The sequence below is a fragment of the Myxocyprinus asiaticus genome, chromosome 22, assembly GCF_019703515.2.
Source record: "Myxocyprinus asiaticus isolate MX2 ecotype Aquarium Trade chromosome 22, UBuf_Myxa_2, whole genome shotgun sequence".
NCBI lineage: Eukaryota > Metazoa > Chordata > Actinopteri > Cypriniformes > Catostomidae > Myxocyprinus > Myxocyprinus asiaticus.
Genome location: NC_059365.1, coordinates 43164369 through 43185413, shown reverse-complemented (window position 1 = coordinate 43185413; position 21045 = coordinate 43164369). Strand labels below are relative to the sequence as shown.

At 38.5% G+C, this 21045-nt stretch overlaps 1 protein-coding gene across 2 annotated transcripts in view; it reads right to left on the bottom strand.

Annotated features, from left to right (window-relative positions):
- Positions 1 to 981: 981 nt before the first annotated feature.
- The window catches only part of LOC127413306 (short transient receptor potential channel 3-like), a 112703-nt gene continuing 92639 nt past the window's right edge, over positions 982 to 21045 (bottom strand). Inside the window, exons 8-13 of one of the 2 annotated variants that reach the window (XM_051650323.1) lie at positions 15671 to 15935; positions 14591 to 14786; positions 11487 to 11696; positions 5453 to 5536; positions 5237 to 5312; positions 982 to 1659 (exon numbers count right to left, since the gene is read on the bottom strand). In XM_051650323.1, the coding sequence (XP_051506283.1) occupies positions 1517 to 1659; positions 5237 to 5312; positions 5453 to 5536; positions 11487 to 11696; positions 14591 to 14786; positions 15671 to 15935 (974 nt within the window). In that variant the 3' untranslated portion in view covers positions 982 to 1516. The remainder of the gene's footprint in view (positions 1660 to 5236; positions 5313 to 5452; positions 5537 to 11486; positions 11697 to 14590; positions 14787 to 15670; positions 15936 to 21045) is intronic. The other variant, XM_051650324.1, reaches the window with a different exon arrangement.

Below are 21045 nucleotides of genomic sequence, written 5' to 3'. Positions count from 1 at the left end.
TGACTCCCAGTAGTGTTCACAAACTGTGTTCCCTGGATGATTTCCTCCAAGCCCTGTGGCAGACGAGTTTGCGGAGAAACTCGCTGCCGGCTCGGTACATGTGCTAACTAAGCCCTGTACTGGGGTAGGTGCTCCGCATGTGGTGGTTCCCTGTAGGTAACCCCATGCGACGTATATCTTCCACTAATTTGTTCCCCTGTTGGTAAACTGCGTCTTCCTTGGGCAGAGGCCCCTCTGCCCCAGTCACCATGTTTGTAGAAACTCCTCCCCTGTAGGGTATGACCTACCATGGGACTTCTCCACATGACATACCTCCGACAAAGTTCGGCAAGAACATGTGACGTATTTCCACTCAAAATACCCCCCCCCCTTCTGGGTGGGGTGTGGTCTCCGCGGTGTCTTCCCCTTGGGAGGGACACCCCCCGACGTAGACCTGGTGGCCCCAGTCGGTTAATTCCTTTTTCTGGGGAGAGGTGAAAAAAGAAGATAAGAGGCCACAACTGGGTTAATCCTGTCTCTATCTTTTGGGTAGTCGACTTGTCCCCAAAGGGCCGTTCGACACTCATAACAGCGTTGGGGGAGGTTACGTGTCAGACTGGTTCGCTGGCTACAAGGCACACAGTGGTCTGCCTGTCACACATCGCCAGTTCACGTAACACAGTTCAGCCAGTTGCGGCGTTTCGTATAGGGACCCCTAGTGTCACTACATCGACCCAACATCGAGTGAGTGACAGATAGGGAACGTCTTGGTTACTTGCATAACCTCCTTCCCTGATGGAGGGAACAACACATTGTGTCCCTCCTGCCACAATGCTGAACTACCCACTGAAATGGCCGGGACCTTGTCTCGGCTCCTCAGCACAAAACCTGAATGAGTGGTTGCATACCAGCTCCTTTTATACCCGTATGTCTGGGGGAGTGGTATGCAAATACCACTCGCCAATTTTCATTGGCCTTTTATCAAAGACCAGAGGTGTTTCGGACTCCCAAGAGTGACCCCTAGTGTCACTACATTGACACAACGTCTCGTTCCCTCCATCAGGGAATGGAGGTTACACAAGTAACCAGGATGTTTTAACTAATTATGAAAAAGTTATATTTTTGATGATCTAGCTTTGCTAATTTTCACAAAAAATAAATAAAATAAATCTAAGCGAAATCTAAGAATCCAGAACAGCTGGAACTCCACTATAGCTCAAATGTTGGCAAATCAGTTCTGTGTAATGATGAGACTATGATGACACACTCTTCCATTGTCTTCCATTGTTCCGGTACATGTAGTCCCGGCCCAAACTCACAGCACTTGTTGAGCCAAAGGTTGACACGTCGGCACACTCAAACAAACAGAGCAATGTTTTGATAGCGCCACAGAACCACAGTGTTTACACTGGAAAGTAATTTGATGAATGGCTTACTTGTGACTTATATTTTCTGTACATTACATTGGAATAAGAGGATGTATTTTAATATGGAAAATGTCACACTTCACCATTAATTAGCATGAAGGAGCCTGGAGTCAGTGTGTAAGGACAGGCCATGGGTTGAGTTTATCACTGAGTTTCTGGATGAGGAGAGAGAGCTCTTCTGTGGCCTGGGATTTTTCTTCCAAGAGTTCATATCGCAGACTGGAAATATCCTGCTTTATCTCCTTCAGCTCACCTATAGAAGAGACATAATGTATATGTATGAAAATAAATATGCAAACACACCGAGTAGAGACACACATTATGTGTGAACCTCACAAAACTGGGTAAGAAAATTCTGGTCATATTTCACATGAAAATCTATATAAATAAATAAATAAATAAAATTAACGAAAGATATAGCTTAAAGAAAATGAAACCTATATTTTTCTGCATTTACATTCTTTTCATGACAATTAATAACAACCCCCCCCCCCCCACTTTTAATTACCATTATGCAAAAAAAAAAAACTTATTAAAGCTCATTAATTTAATACTGTAAATAAAACGTATAATATTGAAATTGTAAAGTATTTATACATCATGGTAGTATTTGTTGTACTGCCTTTATGCTGCTTTAAATACAAATTGGGTTCCTTAACAGTAAAATTATTTTAGTCCTTCTAACCAAGAAATATTTGTAAGTAAGAAATGTAATTCTTTTAGCGGTCTGTAACCAAATGATGAGATAATTTCATATTTTAACATAACTATTCCTGCAAAAGGTGTTTACACTGACATTTTTAATTGAGATATCTCTTTTTCATTTTTATATATTTTTTAAAATTATAAAATAAAAGAAATTACAACAAAACTCAATTAACTACACATTATCATATCGACAACCATCCAGTAATTACTCTGATTTAAGTCTCATAGGCCGTAAAGGTGCTGTAAGTAATTTTTTTCATAGAAAGGTGTGCAAAAAATGTTCCTACTCCCTGAAAGATATTAATTAAATAAGTGTCCTGAGATATTGCACCATTCTCTGTGACAGCTCTACACTCTGTAAACAGCAAACTAAAATGTGTCTGCAAAATGAAAATCAGTCGGTTCTGAATAAGATCTGTTTCTCTGTCCTCAACACTAAATAACTAAAATTACAGTGATGAGAATCTATTTTTTAGATTCTTAATTTTTAAATGTGCTGAACTGTCATGTCAATAATGTTCAAAATTGTTCTAAATATAGGCTTAATTTTCTTCATTCAAAATAGTTTTTTTTTCTTTTGATTTTGGGGTGTGCAATTCACCCTAACATAAACATATACATATCTTAAAGGAATGTTCCAGGTTCAATACAAGTTAAACTCAATCGACAGCATTTGTGGCATAATGTTGATTACTGTCATGTATTCCCTGATTTTGTCTAGATGCTTATGTTGAAATTCTTGTTTAGTTCCCTGTTCCTGTTTCCTGTGTTAGTTTTGTAGTCCTTTGTAATTTTATTTCATGATTGGTTCACCCAGATTGTTTCCCCAGGTGTTCCTCATTCCCTGATTGTTTCTCCAGGTATTCCTTTTTTTCCCTTGTGTATTAGTTTGTCAGTCTTCACAGGTATTGTCGTGTTCTGTACCTGGTTCCCTTTGTTTTGTTTTCGTTTTATTCTGAGTTACCTTGTTCATCTCTTGTTTACATTAAAAGCTGCATTTAGATCCTCCATCCTCGCCTGCCTCATTACAGAAAGACTGACCAAAAATGGATCTAGCAGCTGTCAGAATTTTGCTTCTGAAGCAAGGGGACTGTCCAGTTGAGGATCACGTCTGTGAGTTTTTAGAGCTAGCAAATTTAGTGCACTATCCAGACCGCTCTCTGGTGGTTTTCTTCCGGACCGGTCTGAATAGTGCACTGAAGGATCTGATGCCTCCGGCTGATCCTCACTGGATGCTCTGCAAATGTGGAGAAGGCAATGGAACTTTACACAGTGGATTATGGTGGGAACCCTGGGCCAAAACCTGCATTTTCTGCTCTCTCGTCCAAGCCTTCCACGGCTCCTTGCTCCAAGCCACCCACAGCCCCTGTCTCGAAGCCTTCCATGTCCCCTGTCTCCAAGTTTAATAATCTGCCACTGATGTCGGTGCGTAGGGCTATGAAGACCCTACCTCACAAATTGTCAGCGCCCACGCCTGCCGAGGCCAACAAGCCAGAAGCCTCGTCCTTCCCAGAGCCTGCGTGGCCAGCCTCATCCGTCCCAGAGCCTGCATTGACAACTTCAGCCATCCGGAGTAGGAGGAGGAGAAGAAAGGCTTCTGTTCCCAAGTCTCTTCCCGTGTACACTACCACGGAGGTTGTTCCCAACTCTCTGCCCATGCTCACGACCACAGAGGTCATTTCCGAGTCTTCACCAATGCCCACGACCACAGAGGTCGTTCCCGAGTCTCTTCCCATGTTCGTGACCACGGAGGTCGTTTCCCAGTCATCCAGGACTCTTTGTCTTGAGCCGCCCACACCCGGCTCCACCTCGGTCTTCCGAGCCCCCAGCTCCACCTCGGTCTTCCGAGCCCCCAGCTCCACCTCAGCCCTCTGAACCTCTGGCTTCAGCTTGGTCCTCCGAGCCTGCAGCATCTTCCTTGACTTTGCCTTGTTCCTCTGCTCCCCTTGTGCCCCCTTGAACTGCCTGTTTGCCCCTTGTGCCCCCTTGAACTATCTGTTTCCCCCTTCCCCCCACACCCCATGAATTTTTTTTTTTTTTTTTTTTGCGTGTAGCGTCTGGAATCCACTCCTTTTAAAGGGGGGCTCTGTCATGTATTCCCTGTTTTTGTCTAGACTTATGTTGAAATTCTTGTTTAGTTTCCCATTCCTGTTTCCTGTGTTAGTTTTGTAGTCCTTTTTGTAGTTTTATTTCATGATTGGTTCACCCTGATTGTTTCCCCAGGTATACCTTGTTTTCCCTTGTGTATTTAAGCCCTCGTTTCCCCTGATTAGTTTGTCAGTCTTCACATGTATTGTCATGTTCTGTTCCTGTGTTTTGTTTTGTTTTGTTTTCATTTTATTCTGAGTTAACTTGTTCATCTTTTGTTTACATTAAAAGCTGCATTTAGATCCTCCATCCTCACCTGTCACGTTACAATTACCACAAATAATTTTAACTTGACCCTTTTCTTTAAAATTGTTTGGAGGGTTTAAAAGCAAAAATGTTAAGCTTATAATTTTATAAAAGCACATAAATTAATTCTTCTGTTAAAACTATTATTTGAGCTGTAAAGTTGTTTAAATTGTCATTTTTCATCATTTTAGGGTTTGATGACATTACATTATCATGGCAACGAAGTTGTAAAATTGCCTATAACTTTACACAGAAAAAGTTAAGTGATTTTTATCACACTAAAATCATGTTAGCACATATATTTATGTCTTGTGGCTCAACTTTTAAAATAGTGAGTATTTTAATGTTAAAAAATTGGCCCCCATTCACTTCCATTGTGAGCGCTTCACTGTCACTTGATTTTTGCGTTTTTTCTTTGTTTTTTTTGTTTTTTAAGAAAAGGAGAGGAGTCAAAATTCATTTTTGTGGTAATCAGTATTATGCCACAAATGCTGTCAAATGAGCTTAACTTATATTGAACCCAGAATATTCCTTTTAAGTAGCATCATGAGATAATTATCAAATGATTACATTATTACGCAATCCTTTCTTTAATATTCGACAGAATATATGGTGAAAGGTTTTTTTTTTTTTTTGTTTTGCTTATTTATTTATTTTTTTATTGTTTTTTGAGCAGTGATAGCAGTGAGATATCTCAAGAATTTCCCTCAATCTAAACCAAACTTCACCTTCATTCACTTCATCATTCTCCTTGTCCACTTGTGCTTTCAGGACATAGCGTTTGATGAGACGTTTAATAATTAGCTGTGAGAAGGGAAAAGCAGAATCACACAAAAGACAGATCACAGATCATTATAATCAGGAACTTATAAGGGTGAAATCTGCAGTGACGATTCATCATATGAGAGAGAGTAAGAGAGAGAGAGAGAGGATGGTGGTCTTGCCTGATAGCGTGTTGGTTGATTAAGGATGCTGTTGAAGCTGTGAGACTCTGGTATCCTCATACTGGTTTGGGTGAAGAGGTTCAGCTGCAAGCGTCCATAAATATTGATTATTTATAAATATTCATCAATAGTTATTACATCATTGAAACTGTCATAGGTTTCTACAACTGGTTAGGTTTGTCTCAATACCACAATTTCAGTAGTTGTAGGGCAAATCGTAATTGTTGACTAGTTCCCTTAAAAATGTAATCACGATTTTGATTAATAGAATTTACATTTAAAATACTTATTTTGTTTGGGACAAATGGAAGCCATGTCGTTTGCATTCAGAAAAACTTTATTTGTCTACTTGAGCAGTGTGGATTATTTTGATGCACCCTAAATATGCATTTTGGACCGTCAAAAAATGGAGGACATTCACTTGCATTGTTTAGAGGAGGAGGCCTGAAATGAAATCCTAAAAGTCTTAAATTCTGTTTTGATGAAGAAAGAAAGATACATCTTGGATGGCCTGAGGGTGAGTTAATTATCAGCAAATTTTCATTTTTGGGTGAACTATTCCTTTAATTACTTCATTGCTATTATATTGTTATATTATAATGGGAGTGTTCTAGTTTTGTGGTGCCATTACTGATAAGCTTATGTAAATGTTTGAGACTGGTCACGATGCTCAACCACTGAAAAACAATTGTGAATCCAAAATTTTGGGGCAGAGCGAGTAGATCTAAATGGAATGCTGTAGACACTTTTCATGATTATTTATTTCCATTAAACATCCGTAATTGTAATCTTGATTATTTTTTTGATTTTTCAATATTTTGTTCTATATTCACACAACAGAATTTAGTACAGTGACTGCATTTATCAGAGTTACAAATTACTTGCTTTTACCATCTGACTGTGGCTACATCTCTCTCATAGTGCTTTTAAATCTATGTAAGTACTGCCTTCGACACCAAAGATCACGGCATTCTCTTAGATAGGCTTGAGAATTAAGTTGACATTTGTGGACAGGCATTAGATTGGTTTAGGTCCTATTTATCCGATGGCTATTACTTTGTTTGTGTAAACGAGGAATTTTCAGATCAAGTAAGAGTAAAGTATGGAGTGCCGCAGGGCTCAGTATTAGGTCCTATTTTCTCCTTGTAAATGCTTACCCTGGAAGACATTTTTAGGAATCATAGAATTAAGTTTTCACTGTTATGCCAATGATATTCAGCTTTATATTTCTTAAAGACCTGGTGACATTTCCCAATTATCCAAGTTAGCAGAGTGTATCAATGATATCAAAAACTAGATAGCTAGAAATTTCCTTCTACTCAATTCTGATAAAACAGAGGTATTAATTATTGGACCAAAAACCTCTAAAAATAAGATGTTAGAATAGAATTTGTCTCTCAATGGATGTACTGTTATATCATCTTCTACAGTTAATATCGAATGTTGTTTGATTACAATCTGTCTTTGAAAAACAGATTTCCAATGTTTGTAGAACATCGTTTTTCCACCTCATAAATATTGCTAAATTACGACACATACTCTCTGTTTCTGATGCCAAAAAGCTAATTCATGTATTCATGACCTCAAGACTAGATTATTGTAATGCACTGCTGGGTGGATGTCCTGCAGGTTTAATAAATAAGCTTCAGTTGGTTCAAAGTGCAGCAGCTAGAGTGCTTACTAGGCTCAAGTAATGTGATCATGTCAGCCCAATTTTATCGTCACTACATTGGCTACCTGTTAAGTTTCATATAAATTTTAAAATGTTGCTGCTTACTTACAAAGCTTTGAATGGTCTAGCTCCTCAATACTTATGATCGCAAAATTCTGGCCTGTTGATACCTAGAATATAAAAATCCACAAAAAGGAGGTAGAACCTTTTCCTATTTGGCTCCTAAACTATGGGATAGCCTTCCTAACATTGTTCGGGACTCAGACACACTCTCTTAGTTTAAGTCTAGACTAAAGACTCATCTCTTCAGCCAGGCATACACCTAATTTATCCCCAAACCCGTAGTTGTGCTGCATTGGTCAAGTCTGCCAGAAACACTTCTCATATTCTATAACTCTACTTTAAAGTAAATGGAATCTACGCTAATATTTTTCTATTTGTCTCCCTATCTCATTCTCGAGATACATATCCCGAGGTTACAAGAGCCTGCCAGATCCAGCTCTGGTTAAGCCCGATGTTCAACTCCCACTGCTATATGTCGCTGAGCGATGACTACAAATTGCAGAAACTCCAGACAGCAAGGTGTACTTAGATAATCATTGTCTGCATCACTTCAATCTATTATGATGGACTTCACAGAGGATGAACTGCAGCCAATTTCAGCCATACAACAAGGCATTACTTCACTGGCCACTGCCTGCAACTCGGACTTCACTGGAAATTAACTGCCACAAACTGCACACCTCACTGACCTATGCTTGCCTCATCTTGGTCATAGAATGGACTACACTCTCTTAAATTGGAATACATAGACAATAAATGAATGCCAACTAAAGCCTTCATCAGCCAGATAAAAAAGGACACTGCATCTACTTGCAATTCCACAGTTTAAGTGCAATAACATTGATATGTTTGTAATAAGTTGGGATGGACTTCAAAGACACTTAATCATTAATCTTACAGTTCAATCAATATCCATTTTAAACATTGCCCAACAACATCTACTAAGTCTACTCTTTTAATACATTAAGTTTTTTTTTTTTTTTTCATTTTTAACTGCTCATTGAAGACTTTAAGACATTACAGACATCACAGCATCCTTTCCTGTTACAGCACAATTTTCTTTAAAGCTACTTTGAAACAATGTGTTGTGAAAAGCTCTATACAAATAAAAATGACTTGAATTGACTATTCCAAATGATTTTCAGTGGTTTTATGTTTTTTTCATAAAAAACAAAGAAAAAAATATTCATGTTATATTAAATATAGTACATACAAATGGGTATTTTTTTATTATTTTGATTTTACCAGCAAATATAAAATCAATATCAATAGTCCTGATTAGTAAAAGGTCAAAACAGCAACATTGCAATTTTCAATTCTCAATACCAATTTTGATACCACAACAAAACTGAAATGTTATTTATTACATTCTTTTTAAAAAGTTACATTTTAAAGGGGTTATGGCATAATTTTTATTTATCCGCTCAGTGCTCAAATTGAGCCGGTATGCACTACTGGCGAAACACCAACAAAATGACGTCACAGTACAAGCAGCACATCTGTAATGGCGATACTGTCGCCCCAAATAGAGAAACGCTCATGGGCGCCCCACCCCCGGACGGATGGAGAAACTCTCAGGGGGTATCTAACAGCAGTATCAAACTGAGTTGGCACTACCAATACTGCACAAAGACAGGTCTCGACTTGTAGTTTTTTTTTATTTTTATTTTTTGTATTGACTTCAAGTATTATTGTACTTTTGACATCCCTAAAACTGATAAAAAGAGCCACCAGGTGGCCCAAGACACCACTAAAATGTTGTACAATGACAAAATACTTTCTCAATATTTTAACAATCCTTACTGAAACAACAGATTCAAAGAACTGTCAGTGATTTGGTAAAAATAAAGACAAATCAATGTGGCTATTGAACTAATAACAGCAGGACTTTCACAGTCAGATTCTGTCACCACAACCCAACACCTTAAATAAACACTTCTCTGATGCTCACAGCCGATTCAATGTGTGACATTTGAAAACAACCTGCCAGGCAACCAAACACTCCCATTTCTTCTGTATCCTTAGATGGTGCCCCTAAACACATAAAGTGCTTGTCTGATTTTCAATTACATCACCCCTCCAGGAGAAGTCCGCTTGAACACAATGAATTAAGATTACGACTGAAAACAAGCAGGGCTCTGCCTCACTTTGTGGACATGCGCTTTAAGTCTGAAAGAAGATTAAACCATATTTGGCCAGTGCATGATGATCACCTCTCAACTCTTCATCAAAGAGGGTTGCCTGTTTCTCTTTTTCTTATGTTGCATTTAAATGGCATTGATTGGCTCTGCGGGCTAAACAAGGACAGCACTATTTGTCTTTTCTCAAGTAAACGCTAAAAACAGGTTGTCCTTGGGAAATGTCAATAAGGTAATGATATAGAGAGGTCCTACAGTATGTGGTCCTTATTGGACAGATAGATCATTGTGCTGTATTCTCACTGAAAAAAAAAATCTTTAAATAAAAGCAGATTGATAGAAAATGAATTGTCCAGATTAAATGGATTATCACACAGAGAGCAGGGCAGATGGGAAGAGAGCTTTTAATGTGAATACGGACACTTAAAGGCCCCATTTCCACCTGGTATTATGATGTGTCTCGGGTGATCTGATCACATGTGGTCAGGCGAGACACATCACTGTTTACACCTGGTCATTTAAATGCATCTCCTGTGACCACTTGTGTTCGGATTTGGAGGGGAGGGTCTCTGTTTCATGACAACATACTTCAATCACTATGTCAGTGTGTTACTGCATGATAATAAAACAAAATAAAGTCAGAAAAGATAAAGAAAGCACAGAAAAAAAAAAAAAATGGCATACTATTTTTCCGCAAAGCGGTTAATTGACAGGTGAGGGGTGGCACTTCACTGCTGCCGAGACTCATACAGGACAGGACTTCATTTTCTTTACTAGCGTACACTATTCATATATGCACACTGGTCTTTCCTGCTCCTATTCTCTACATTGCAACAGCAAAAAACAAAATAGAAGGCATCATGAGGAATGAAAATTATGTGGATATGTTGCAGCAACATCTCAATACATCAGCCAGAAAGTTAAAGCTTGGTCGTAAATGGGTCTTCAGAATGGACAATAACCCCAAGCATACCTCCAAAGTTGTGGCAAAATGGCTTAAGGACAACAAAGTCAAGGTATTGGAGTGGCTATCACAAAGCCCTGACCTCAATCTGATTTTGTAGGCAGAACTGAAAAAGCATGTGCGAGCCTGACTCAGTTACACCAGTTCTGTCAGGTGAAATAGGCCAAAATTCCAGCAACTTATTGTGAGAAACTTGTGGAAGGCTACCCAAAACTTTTGACCCAAGTTAAACAATTTAAAGGCAATGCTACCAAATACTAACAAAGTGTATGCAAACTTTTGACCCACGGGGAATGTGATGAAAGAAATAAAAGCAGAAATAAATCATTCTCTACTATTATTGTGACATTTCACATTCTTAAAATAAAGTAGTGATCCTAACTGACTTAAGACAGGGAAAGTTTTGTACGATTAAATGTCAGGAATTGTGAAAAACTGAGTTTAAATGTATTTGGCTAAGGTGTATGTAAACCAGGGGTGTAGATTCCGGGGGGGGGGGGGGGGGGGTGTAGTCCCCCAATAATCAAGCAAGTACAATCCCCCATTATTTATACCATGATCAATGGAAACATGTAAATGCTTCATGCTGCATATGCATCACACACACACACACACACACATATATATATATACATATGGGAATATATATATATATATATATATATATATATATATATATATATATATATATATATATATATATATAATAAATTAATACAAATAAATAAATAAATAAATCATATTTTACATAAGTTGTGAGCTTGAAGTCTGCAATGAATGTAAAAAGTTAAAATGGGCGTGTACGGCAAAAGCTGGCTGCACACAAAAACAAACAAACAGTGTAACCACATAAAGAATGAAGTCGGATCATTAAAACATGTTACAAAACAGTCTTGTTTAGTATACTATGCAGTTAAAGCTGAAGTGTGTTACCTTTTCGAACATAAAATACTTTCTCCTATTTCGCCTTAATATTCATAGACAAAAATAAGTGAGCCATATGTTTAAAAACAATGTTTATTTTGAAAATTCCATTCTGGTGGCACTAGTGGCGCAGACATAGCTTTAAGTAGGGTGAGGTTAACGGTTTTTGGGGTACTGACCCCCCCAAAAATCTGTAGTTAACAACCATATGCAATTATGCATACATATGCACACATGCATACAAATACACAAGTAGTCACAATTGGCACATACCTTGGATTTGGAGTTGTCCATGCCCTGCTCCACATCTTTCTTCAGGTGCCGTTGATGACAACGGAGCAGGTTGACCAGTTTCTTTATGCACTGATAGAAGGACTTTGGGCTGGGGACAATGCTGAAGGGAGGGGGGAGAGTCTTACCATTGTCAAAATATGAGAGCCAGAGTTTAGACCGGGCAAACTTCCACTCCACATCTGCATCATCCTATGAAACATAAGAGAGAGATTAGAGAAGATCAAAACATAAAAGAAATAAAAACATCTAAACATACTTGAGAAATCAGCTCAACTGATAGAGCATTGCACTTGCAATGCAAAGGACCGGGTTACGAGACCTGAAGAGCATGCGATTCGACAACTGAGCGTCAAATGTCAAAGAAGCACCACAAAATGATGTGGTTGCTTCAGCAACTGTGCTTTTCATCTTACATTTACTTTTTATGAGACTATTGGTTAGGTTTATGTTTAGGGTAGGGAGGTAGGTTTCATTTTATAACTCGATAGAGCATAAACCTTAAAAAACTAAAAAAATTGTTTGGGAGAACATTTAACTTGCTTTTAGTGCTGTTATCAGTGAACATTTCACCTCAGAACTGCCATGATACATGTAACGAACCATGCAATATCGTTTAGCAAAAATGTCACCACAGTCACGTAATTTTCACGAGCTCATGCTCAAAAAAAAAAAAAAACTAAAACACACACAGACACACACAAAAAACGGAAGTAACACAGTCAAACATAAGAAAAAGACCTGACAGCATTAAAACATGAATCAAAACAAAGAAGAGATCGGATGATTAGACGGCATCAAAAGAGAGAGGTCAAACATAATCAGAGCAAAAAAATTAAAACATCATAACAGAGAAATATCAGACACCATAACATAAGTTGTCATAACATGAAAGATCAGGAAACATCATAACATACAGTTTGAGATAGATCACCCTCAAAACATAAAATAAATCAAAACAGGGGAGAGCTCAGACACACTGTTTTTACTCGTCTTGCACTAAAACACAGATTCCTTATTTCTTAAACTGCATTAAACTGCACAGAAATGCAAATCTGCATTAAATAATATAACAATTTTCAATTGGACATACAGGCTGATCTTAGATATGTAACAGATGGTTTGCCGCTGTTGTCCTCTGATGGACTCATTAACGTTTATACAAATGACAATAATTTTCAGATAATTTACTGAACCAGGAGCACGTCTGTTGCATGTGAGTACTGAACACCCTGCTGTTCTTATAAAGGTTCCGCCCAGTTCTTAGAAATCAAGACTAATGCAAAGTCAATGCCTTCATGGCATTAACATGTTTAAATCATTTAACATGCGTTAACGTGTTAACTTTTCTGACCCAATAATTTATGTTTTCAGTCATACATGAAAATCCGACGGGCGCAGACCCCTAGCTAGTATTTTCAAGTTGACAAAACCATTAGAAATCAGTGTTTTTTCATAAAATGAGACACGACTGCCCCCTACTGATCATGTATCTCGTGCGCAGCCTGACGGCGCGCAATACTGCGTGAAATTGCAGGATCCGTTTCTCTTTTTCACGTGTTTTCAAAGGCCTCATCTGTATGGCTTCAGAAGACTTGGAAAATAGTGCATGAGTCTTATGGACTACTGTTATGGAGCTTTTTTTTTTTTTTTTTTGTCCTTTTAGGAGCTTGAGAACCCAAGTCCTCATTCACTTTTATTATATGGAAAAGAGTGGCCAGGAAAAAAAAAATCTGAAAAATTTACCTTTTATGTTCCACGAAAGAAAGAAAGTCATACGGGTTTGGAACAAAATGAGGGTGAGTAAACAGTGACAGAATTTTCATTTTTAGGAGAACTATTCTTTTACTGTAATTGTATGGAAAAATTAAATATCTTCAAAATTCCACTTTTGTATTGGACAGATAATAGTATACTGCATATACACTGATGAGCCAAAACATTGTGACCACATGCCTAATATGCTGTTGGTCCTCCGCGTGCCTCTAAAACTGCGCCGACCCATCTAGGCATGGACTCTACAAGACCCCTAAAGGTGTTCTGTGGTATCTGGCACCAAGGCATTAGCAGCAGATCCTTCAAATCCTGTAAGTTGCGAGGTGGAGCCGCCGTGGATCGGACATGCTGGTCCAGCACATCCCACAGATGCTCAATCGGATTGAGATCTGGGGGAATTTGGAGGCCAGGGCAACACCTTGAACTCTTCATCATGTTACTCAAATCATTCCCAAACAATGTGTGCAGTGTGGCAGGGCACATTATCCTGCTAAAAGAGGCCACTGCCATCAGGGAATACCATTGCAATAAAGGGGTGCACCTGGTCTGCAACTATGTTTAGGTAGGTGGCACATGTCAAATTGACGTCCACATGAATGGCCGTAACCATCATAAACATTTTCTGTGACTTGTGCCACAGTAGACCTTCTGTCGGTTTAGACCAGATGGGATTGCTTTCGTTGCCCTTGCACATCGATGAGGCTTGGGTGCCTAACACCCTGTCGCCAGTTTGTGGTTTGTCCCTCCTCGGACCACTGTCAGTAGGTTCTCACCACTGCTGACCGGGAGCACCCCACAAGCCTTGCTGTTTCAGAGACCCAGTCTTCTCAAAGTCGCTCAGGTCATTACTCCTTCCCATTTCATCTGCATTCAACACGTTGAATACGAGAACTGATTGTTCGCTTACCATCTAATCTACCCAGACCTTGACATGTGGCCTTGTTAGAAGATGATCAACGTTATTCGCTTCACCTATGAGTGGTCAGTGTTTGGGTGATCTCACACTGAGGCTGTATATTTCATTTTAACTCTTAACCTGTTGATGTGCATGCCCCCCCTGAGAACTGATGTCACTTTGCTTAAATTAGTTCACATTTACTATATAGTCTAGTCAAAAAAGAGTCAATAATGTTGACAAATTATAAAGATGTATAATTTGTCAACATTATGAACAATTTTGAACAGCACACTATATAGTAAATGTGAACTCATTTAAGCAGAGTAAAGTCAAACCCATGGGTGGGGTAAATGAGCATCAACAGATTAATTCAAGTGAAATTCTCAGATTAGTGTGTGGGAAAACAACTCACCTCTATTTCCTGGTAGGAGCTGTTTATCATGGCAATCAACATGTTAAGCAGAACCACCACCATGGTAACGTTGTATATTCCGTACAGCACATAGCCAATGTTCTCGATAAATTTATGATCATATTTCAAAACCACAGAGGACACTTCTGACAGCCCGAATATGGACCAAAACAGAGTTTTAAAGCTCTCCTCGACCCTGAGAACAAAGAAAAAAAGGATACACAGTACTTAAAATGAACATGAAATGGCATTTGCAACTCCTTTTATTTCTGTGACATATTTCCAAGTGAACCAGGATATATAACGATAAAAAAGTGTAGACAGATCTTGATTTTATATATTGGTAATTGATTGGATCATGAAAAATTGTCTCTAATGGGGTTGACAAATAATAGGGCTCTGTGACATCAGCCAAAAAAAGGAGTAGCAATTTATTATATTTTGATGAAAGATTATGACAAACATTACTTTTTGCAACAACGAACAGCAATGAATCGTTCACAATAAGACCAGGAATGTGTAAAAAGAAAGTAAATAAAGTCAGTTTTGATTTCATGTGTACTAGAAAGGTGAAATATGTCAGGTACATTTAGTCAGATAAAATAACATTTTGGATTGAATAAAACCAGCTATTACAAAACTATCTGAAAAGTTGCGTGTCTAAATTCATCCCTTTTAAATCACCATTGCAACAGCCAATGGTACAGAAGCACCACTTTTGTAAAAAAAAAAAATCTACTGCCTTCATTAATACATTTCAATACAATCAGACTGACATTGCTAGCCAATGCATCTCGCCTTGCCGTTTTAAAAAAATAAAGAATTTTACGGCTTGTGTGTAGGACTGCATGTCAAGTTAAAAATAGTTCAACCTCTAAAAATGTATCTCAAAGCCCCTACATTCTGTTATCTCCTGTTGAGCATTGCATTAATCTAAAACAGCCTAATTATACATGGTTTTCCCAAAAAAAGAGTAGTCGATTAATAGTTCAGACACCCAACCGACTAAAATCCCTATTAAGTGTTTAAGTAATGTTTCATCAAATAAAATAAATTATTCAGAACATGCTTGTCACTCACGTGGTGAAGGCAGGATTAACCTTTGCCCCCAGATAGTAGGAGTAGAGGATGAACATGCCAATCATAAATGCAAGGAAGACCATGATGAAGAGGACCATGAATTTGAAGATGTCCTTCACAGTGCGGCCTAGGGAGATCTGGAGTGGGCCAAAGCTCTCATTGGCCGGTAGGATGTAGGCGATACGAGAGAAGCTCAGGACCACGGCGATGGCATACAGACCCTCTGATATTAGCTGAGGATCTGATGGAAGCCACTTGTCTCGTGCTAAAAGAACAAGATATTGCACATAAAGAAAACAACAATTTACATGGTCACTGATTTATTGAATCAGATAGATGGGTGTTTCTTCTCTTCAGGCACTTTTATGTTGCCATATGCAAGACGGTGCCGTGGATCGCAGACTCGTTGTGGAGCTCTCCAATTCTTTTGTTGTTTTTGTTTGTTTGTCCTGTGTTTAGCAATTTTTTTTCCAATCAGTTTTACCAGGGACGAACTGCTGAACATACCAGACAATCTTTTCCCAGTTTTTGACTATTGTGACATTTTGCTGGACATTTTAGTTGGAGGCACATCTGTGTTGTTCAAGTACAAGGTACTCATAGTCCCTGCTATGAGACGCAAGCGAGGGAAGCGAGCCGGTGCACTGGTCAGCTTCGTCAGCGGCACTTTCGAACAGCACTGCCGAGTATTTATCTAGCGAATCTCCGTTCTCTTCCTAACAAAATGGATGAACTACCTCTCTTCACCCATACAAACAAGGACTTTTCAAACTCTGCTGCCTTATGCTTCACAGAAACCTGGCTGAGTGCAGCCATTCCGGACAGTGCGTTATATCTGCTGGGCTTTCAGCTGTTCAGAGCGGATCACATTGCGGAGTTAACAGGGAAACTACAAGCCTACTTTGCACTGATTGGAGTGTTTTTGAAGCTGCAGACAGCAATCTGGACGAGCTCACAGATACTGTGACATCATATATCGGTTTCTGTGAGGATATGTGCATTCTTACTAGGACTTATTTAACACAGCAATGACAAACCATGATTTACAGCAAAACTCAGGCAGCTTCGTCAGGCCAAAGAGAATGCTTACAGAAGTGGGGATAAAATCTTGTACAATCAGGCCAGAAACACACTGACAAAAAGAGATTAGAGTCGCTAAAAGACGACCCTGCATCAGTATGGAGAGGCCTGATAGACATTACTAACTACAAGATACCATCCCCCAACACTGTAGGAAATCAACAACTGGCTGATGACCTGAATGTTGTTTTGCTGTAGATCTGAAAAGCCCAGTCTCACACCCCACACCCGCTCTGACATTCACTTTACACAAACATTAATACATCCTGCAACCACCCTCCTCCCCCATCCTGCTACTCAACCTGCACTTAAGATCTCTGAAGAGGATGTGTGCCAGTTCTTCTGGAAACAAAATACAAGGAAAGCACAGGGCCCAGATTGTGTTTCACCCACTTGTCTAAAATCCTGTGCTGACCAGCTGGCCCCCATCTTCACACAGATCTTCAACAGATCACTGGAGCAGTGTGAAGTTCCCTGCTGCTTCAAACACTCCACCATCATCCCTGTCCCAAAGAAACCCAAAATCACAGGACTTAATGACTACAGACCCGTCGCTCTGATGTCTGTGGTCATAAAGTCATTTGAGGGACTGGTGTTGGCCCACCTGAAGGACATCACTGGGCCCTTTCTGGATCCCCTCCAAATTGCTTATTGAGCAAACAGGTCTGTGGATGATGCAGTCATCATGGGATTGCATCATATCCTGCAACATCTGGACAGACCAGGGACATATGCAAGGATCCTTTTTGTGGACTTCAGTTCGACTTTCAACACCCAGCTATTCTCCGGACTAAATTAAACCAACTCTTCATCACCAGCTTTCTGACAGATAGGCAGCAGTTAGTGAGACTGGGGAAATTCACTTCCAGCACCTGTACAATCAGCACTGGTGACCCCCCCCCACCCCCACCCGGGATGTGTGCTCTCCCCACTACTCTTCTCCCTGTACACAAACGACTGCTCTGCCATGGACCCCTCTGTCAAGCTCCTGAAGTTTGCAGATGACACTACTGTCATCAGCCTCATCCACGATGACGAGGAGTCTGCATACAGAAGGGAGGTTGAAAAGCTGGCTGTCTGGTTCAGTCAATACAACCTGGAGCTGAACACGCTCAAAACAGTGGAGATGATAGTGGTAGGCCTGTCACGATAACTACTATTGTTGGAGGATATTTTGTCACAGAAATAATTACAATAAACAATATTATTGTAATTTTAAGACCATTTTATGCCACTGATATAATTATGATATTATAGCATAATAATGCAAGTACACCCTTTCAAAGTGCAATGAACTTTTAATTCTTAAGAATTTTCAGACATTGGAATCGGAATGTCAAAAAAATTTAAGTCGGGAAGGCCTCTTTCCATCTCCAGCTGCGGTTTTTGTTCCCAGCTCGGAAAACAGTGCAGAACACAGTGCAGAAAGACAGTAAATCATTACTCACCCTCAAGCCTGTATGAATTTCTCTCTTCTGAGGAACACAAAATTAGATTTTTGGCAGAATGTTAGTCACAGTCACTATTCACTGTCACTGCATCTTTTTTCCATAAAATAAAACTGGATTGAGACTGAAACTAACATTCTCCCTAACATCTCCTTTTGATTTCCACAGAAGATAGAAAGTCAGACCAGTTTGGAACAACATGAAGGCGAGTAATGATGACAGAATTTTGGTAACACTTTACAATAAGGTTAATTAACATTAAATAATGCATTAGCTATCATGAACTAACAGTGAACAATATTTTACAGCATTTATCAATCTTAGTTAATGTTAGTTACTAAATAAATATACAATTGTTCATTGATAGTTCATAGTGCATGAACTAATGTTAACATATACAACTTTTAATTTTAATGTATGAAAATGTATTAATATACTGTATGTTGGACTTAACATTAACCATGTTTAATAAATTATATAAAAGTGGTGTTTATTGTTAGTTCATGCTAACTGATGAGGTTAACTAATGTTGACAAATGGAACCTTTTTGTAAAGTGTTACCAAATTTTCATTTTTGTGTAAATCATCTCTTTGAGAGTACTAGTCAATTCTCACCAGTTACATTAAAAATGGCTGTTTGATATCGACAAAATGCACTGAAACTTTTAACAGATAAAATCCTTAGAGAAGTTTGCTGCTAAATCAGTTATGTTGTATATTCAAAATAGATATGCATATAAAATATAGATATGTTTTCACTGTTTGTAATTTATTAATGTTATAACGTTAGTATTATTATAATGTATATTGTTTTATACTTATTAAAATTGACTGATTCACATGGCAGAGAAAATACCTGGGATACATACATTTGTTGGAGCTCTAGAAAGATGAGAGATGTAACAGGTGCATAAATCTGTTTTAAGCGTTTCTCTTCACTCTACATATGGTATTATTACACAAAGCGTTTTTGCAATTTCTGCCTTTCTTGCTGTATTATGAGGGAGCGCCACGATGTGACGAGACAAAATTAGTCCGGTCAGACAAGTAAAATTCTTTTTAACTTGCCCGTTCAAAAATTCCACTTGTCCCACACACGCGGACGAGCAATAATGTCGAGTCACGTAATCTTCACCTGTGATTGTCCACTGTGTGTGTGGAGGAGCTACCTGAGCCCCGCCTCTGACGAAAAAAGAGCAGACAGAAGCAGCACGACTGGCTAAAATGTTGGTGACATTCAATTCTTATGTAAACAAACACGCATTTAAACACAATGTGCAATATCGAGGTCAGCAAAAATGATCGTGGTCATGTCCATATATAGTACGATCAGTCGATAACGTAATTATCGAGACAGGCCTAGATAGTGGACTTTAGGAGGAACACCCCAACATTGACCCTGCTCACCATTCTGAACAGCACTGTGGCAGCAGTAGAGTCATTCAGGTTCCTGGGCTCTACCATCTCACAGGACCTGAAGTGGGAGACCCACATTGACTCCTTTGTGAAAAAGGACCAGCAGAGGTGACAGGTCACTGCGCTAAGACATTTCAAAACCATGTTTATTTTCAGCGCAAAGTCTAAACTCAGTTCATGTATTTGCAGTTTGAAGATTCCACCAGCAGGTGGTAATAAAGTCCATTTCCAAACTAAAAAATATTTCTAAAAAATAAAGTGGAACATCAAATTCTGTCCATGATGATCACCGTTGTAGCCGTTTTATATAACAAAGATTTATGAGATTTGTGTGAAACTTTCTAGAGGTCATAGTTTATTTTTCAATTATTATTATTATTATTATTATTATTATTTTTATTATTATTATGTTTATATTTACAATTTTATTTCTGCTCTTATATGCATTGGTATTTTTTTCACCTGTTGTCATAGAGTGATTTTTAAGCCACTGCAAAAGGGGCTGGTGGAAGACGTTTAAGAGGGTAAAATGTTAACTGATTAAAGTTGATTAAATATTTTTTTGACAACTTCGTTATTTTGATTACATTTTCAATTTGTTGGAAGTGTAATTTGAATTTAGAAACATTTTTGGTTTCATTTTTTTGTTTGTTTCAATAAACTAATTACATTTTTAAAGCAAAATCGACCGGAAAATGGGAAGTGCATGCAAAATTCTGGAACCTGAAGGTACATCACGATTAATAATAATTACATTCTCTATAATTTAATGGAGCCTACATCCAAGTCCCGACAACCATCACATTTTTGATGCATACAAAAGGAGCGTGTCACTGCCATATAAATATGCCTGACATTCAACAAGGACAAAGTGAATGCACAATAGAATGTATGTCCATGTTATATTCTTCTAATTCATTGCATACAGTACATTTACACTAACAGATTCTTATGAATGTGCTGTCTTTGTTAATATCACTGGAGCTTGAGGGAATGGACAATATAATAGGATGCAGGCTGGAGAAAAACCTCAGAATTAAACTGCATTTGACCTAGCCTTTTAGTGCTTTGCGTGCACAATTTCTCCAAACACAAAAAGCAAAGAGGGCTGTGAAAAAAAATCAGCATTGTTTATCCTTTTGATCTTCCATTCAAATAAATCACAAAAATCTAACAATTCATTGAAGTAAAACAACTGAAACAGGGGAAATATCTCATTATTAAATAAATATTTTTCTCCAAAATGCATTGGCCATAATTATTGGCACCCTTTTATTCAATAATTTTTGCAACCTCCCTTTGTCAAGATAACAGCTCTGAGTCTTCTCTTATAATACCTAATGAGGTTGGAGAACACCTGGAAAGGGCTCTGAGACCATTCCTCCATACAGAATCTCTACAGGTCCTTCAAATTCAGAGGTCTATGTTGGT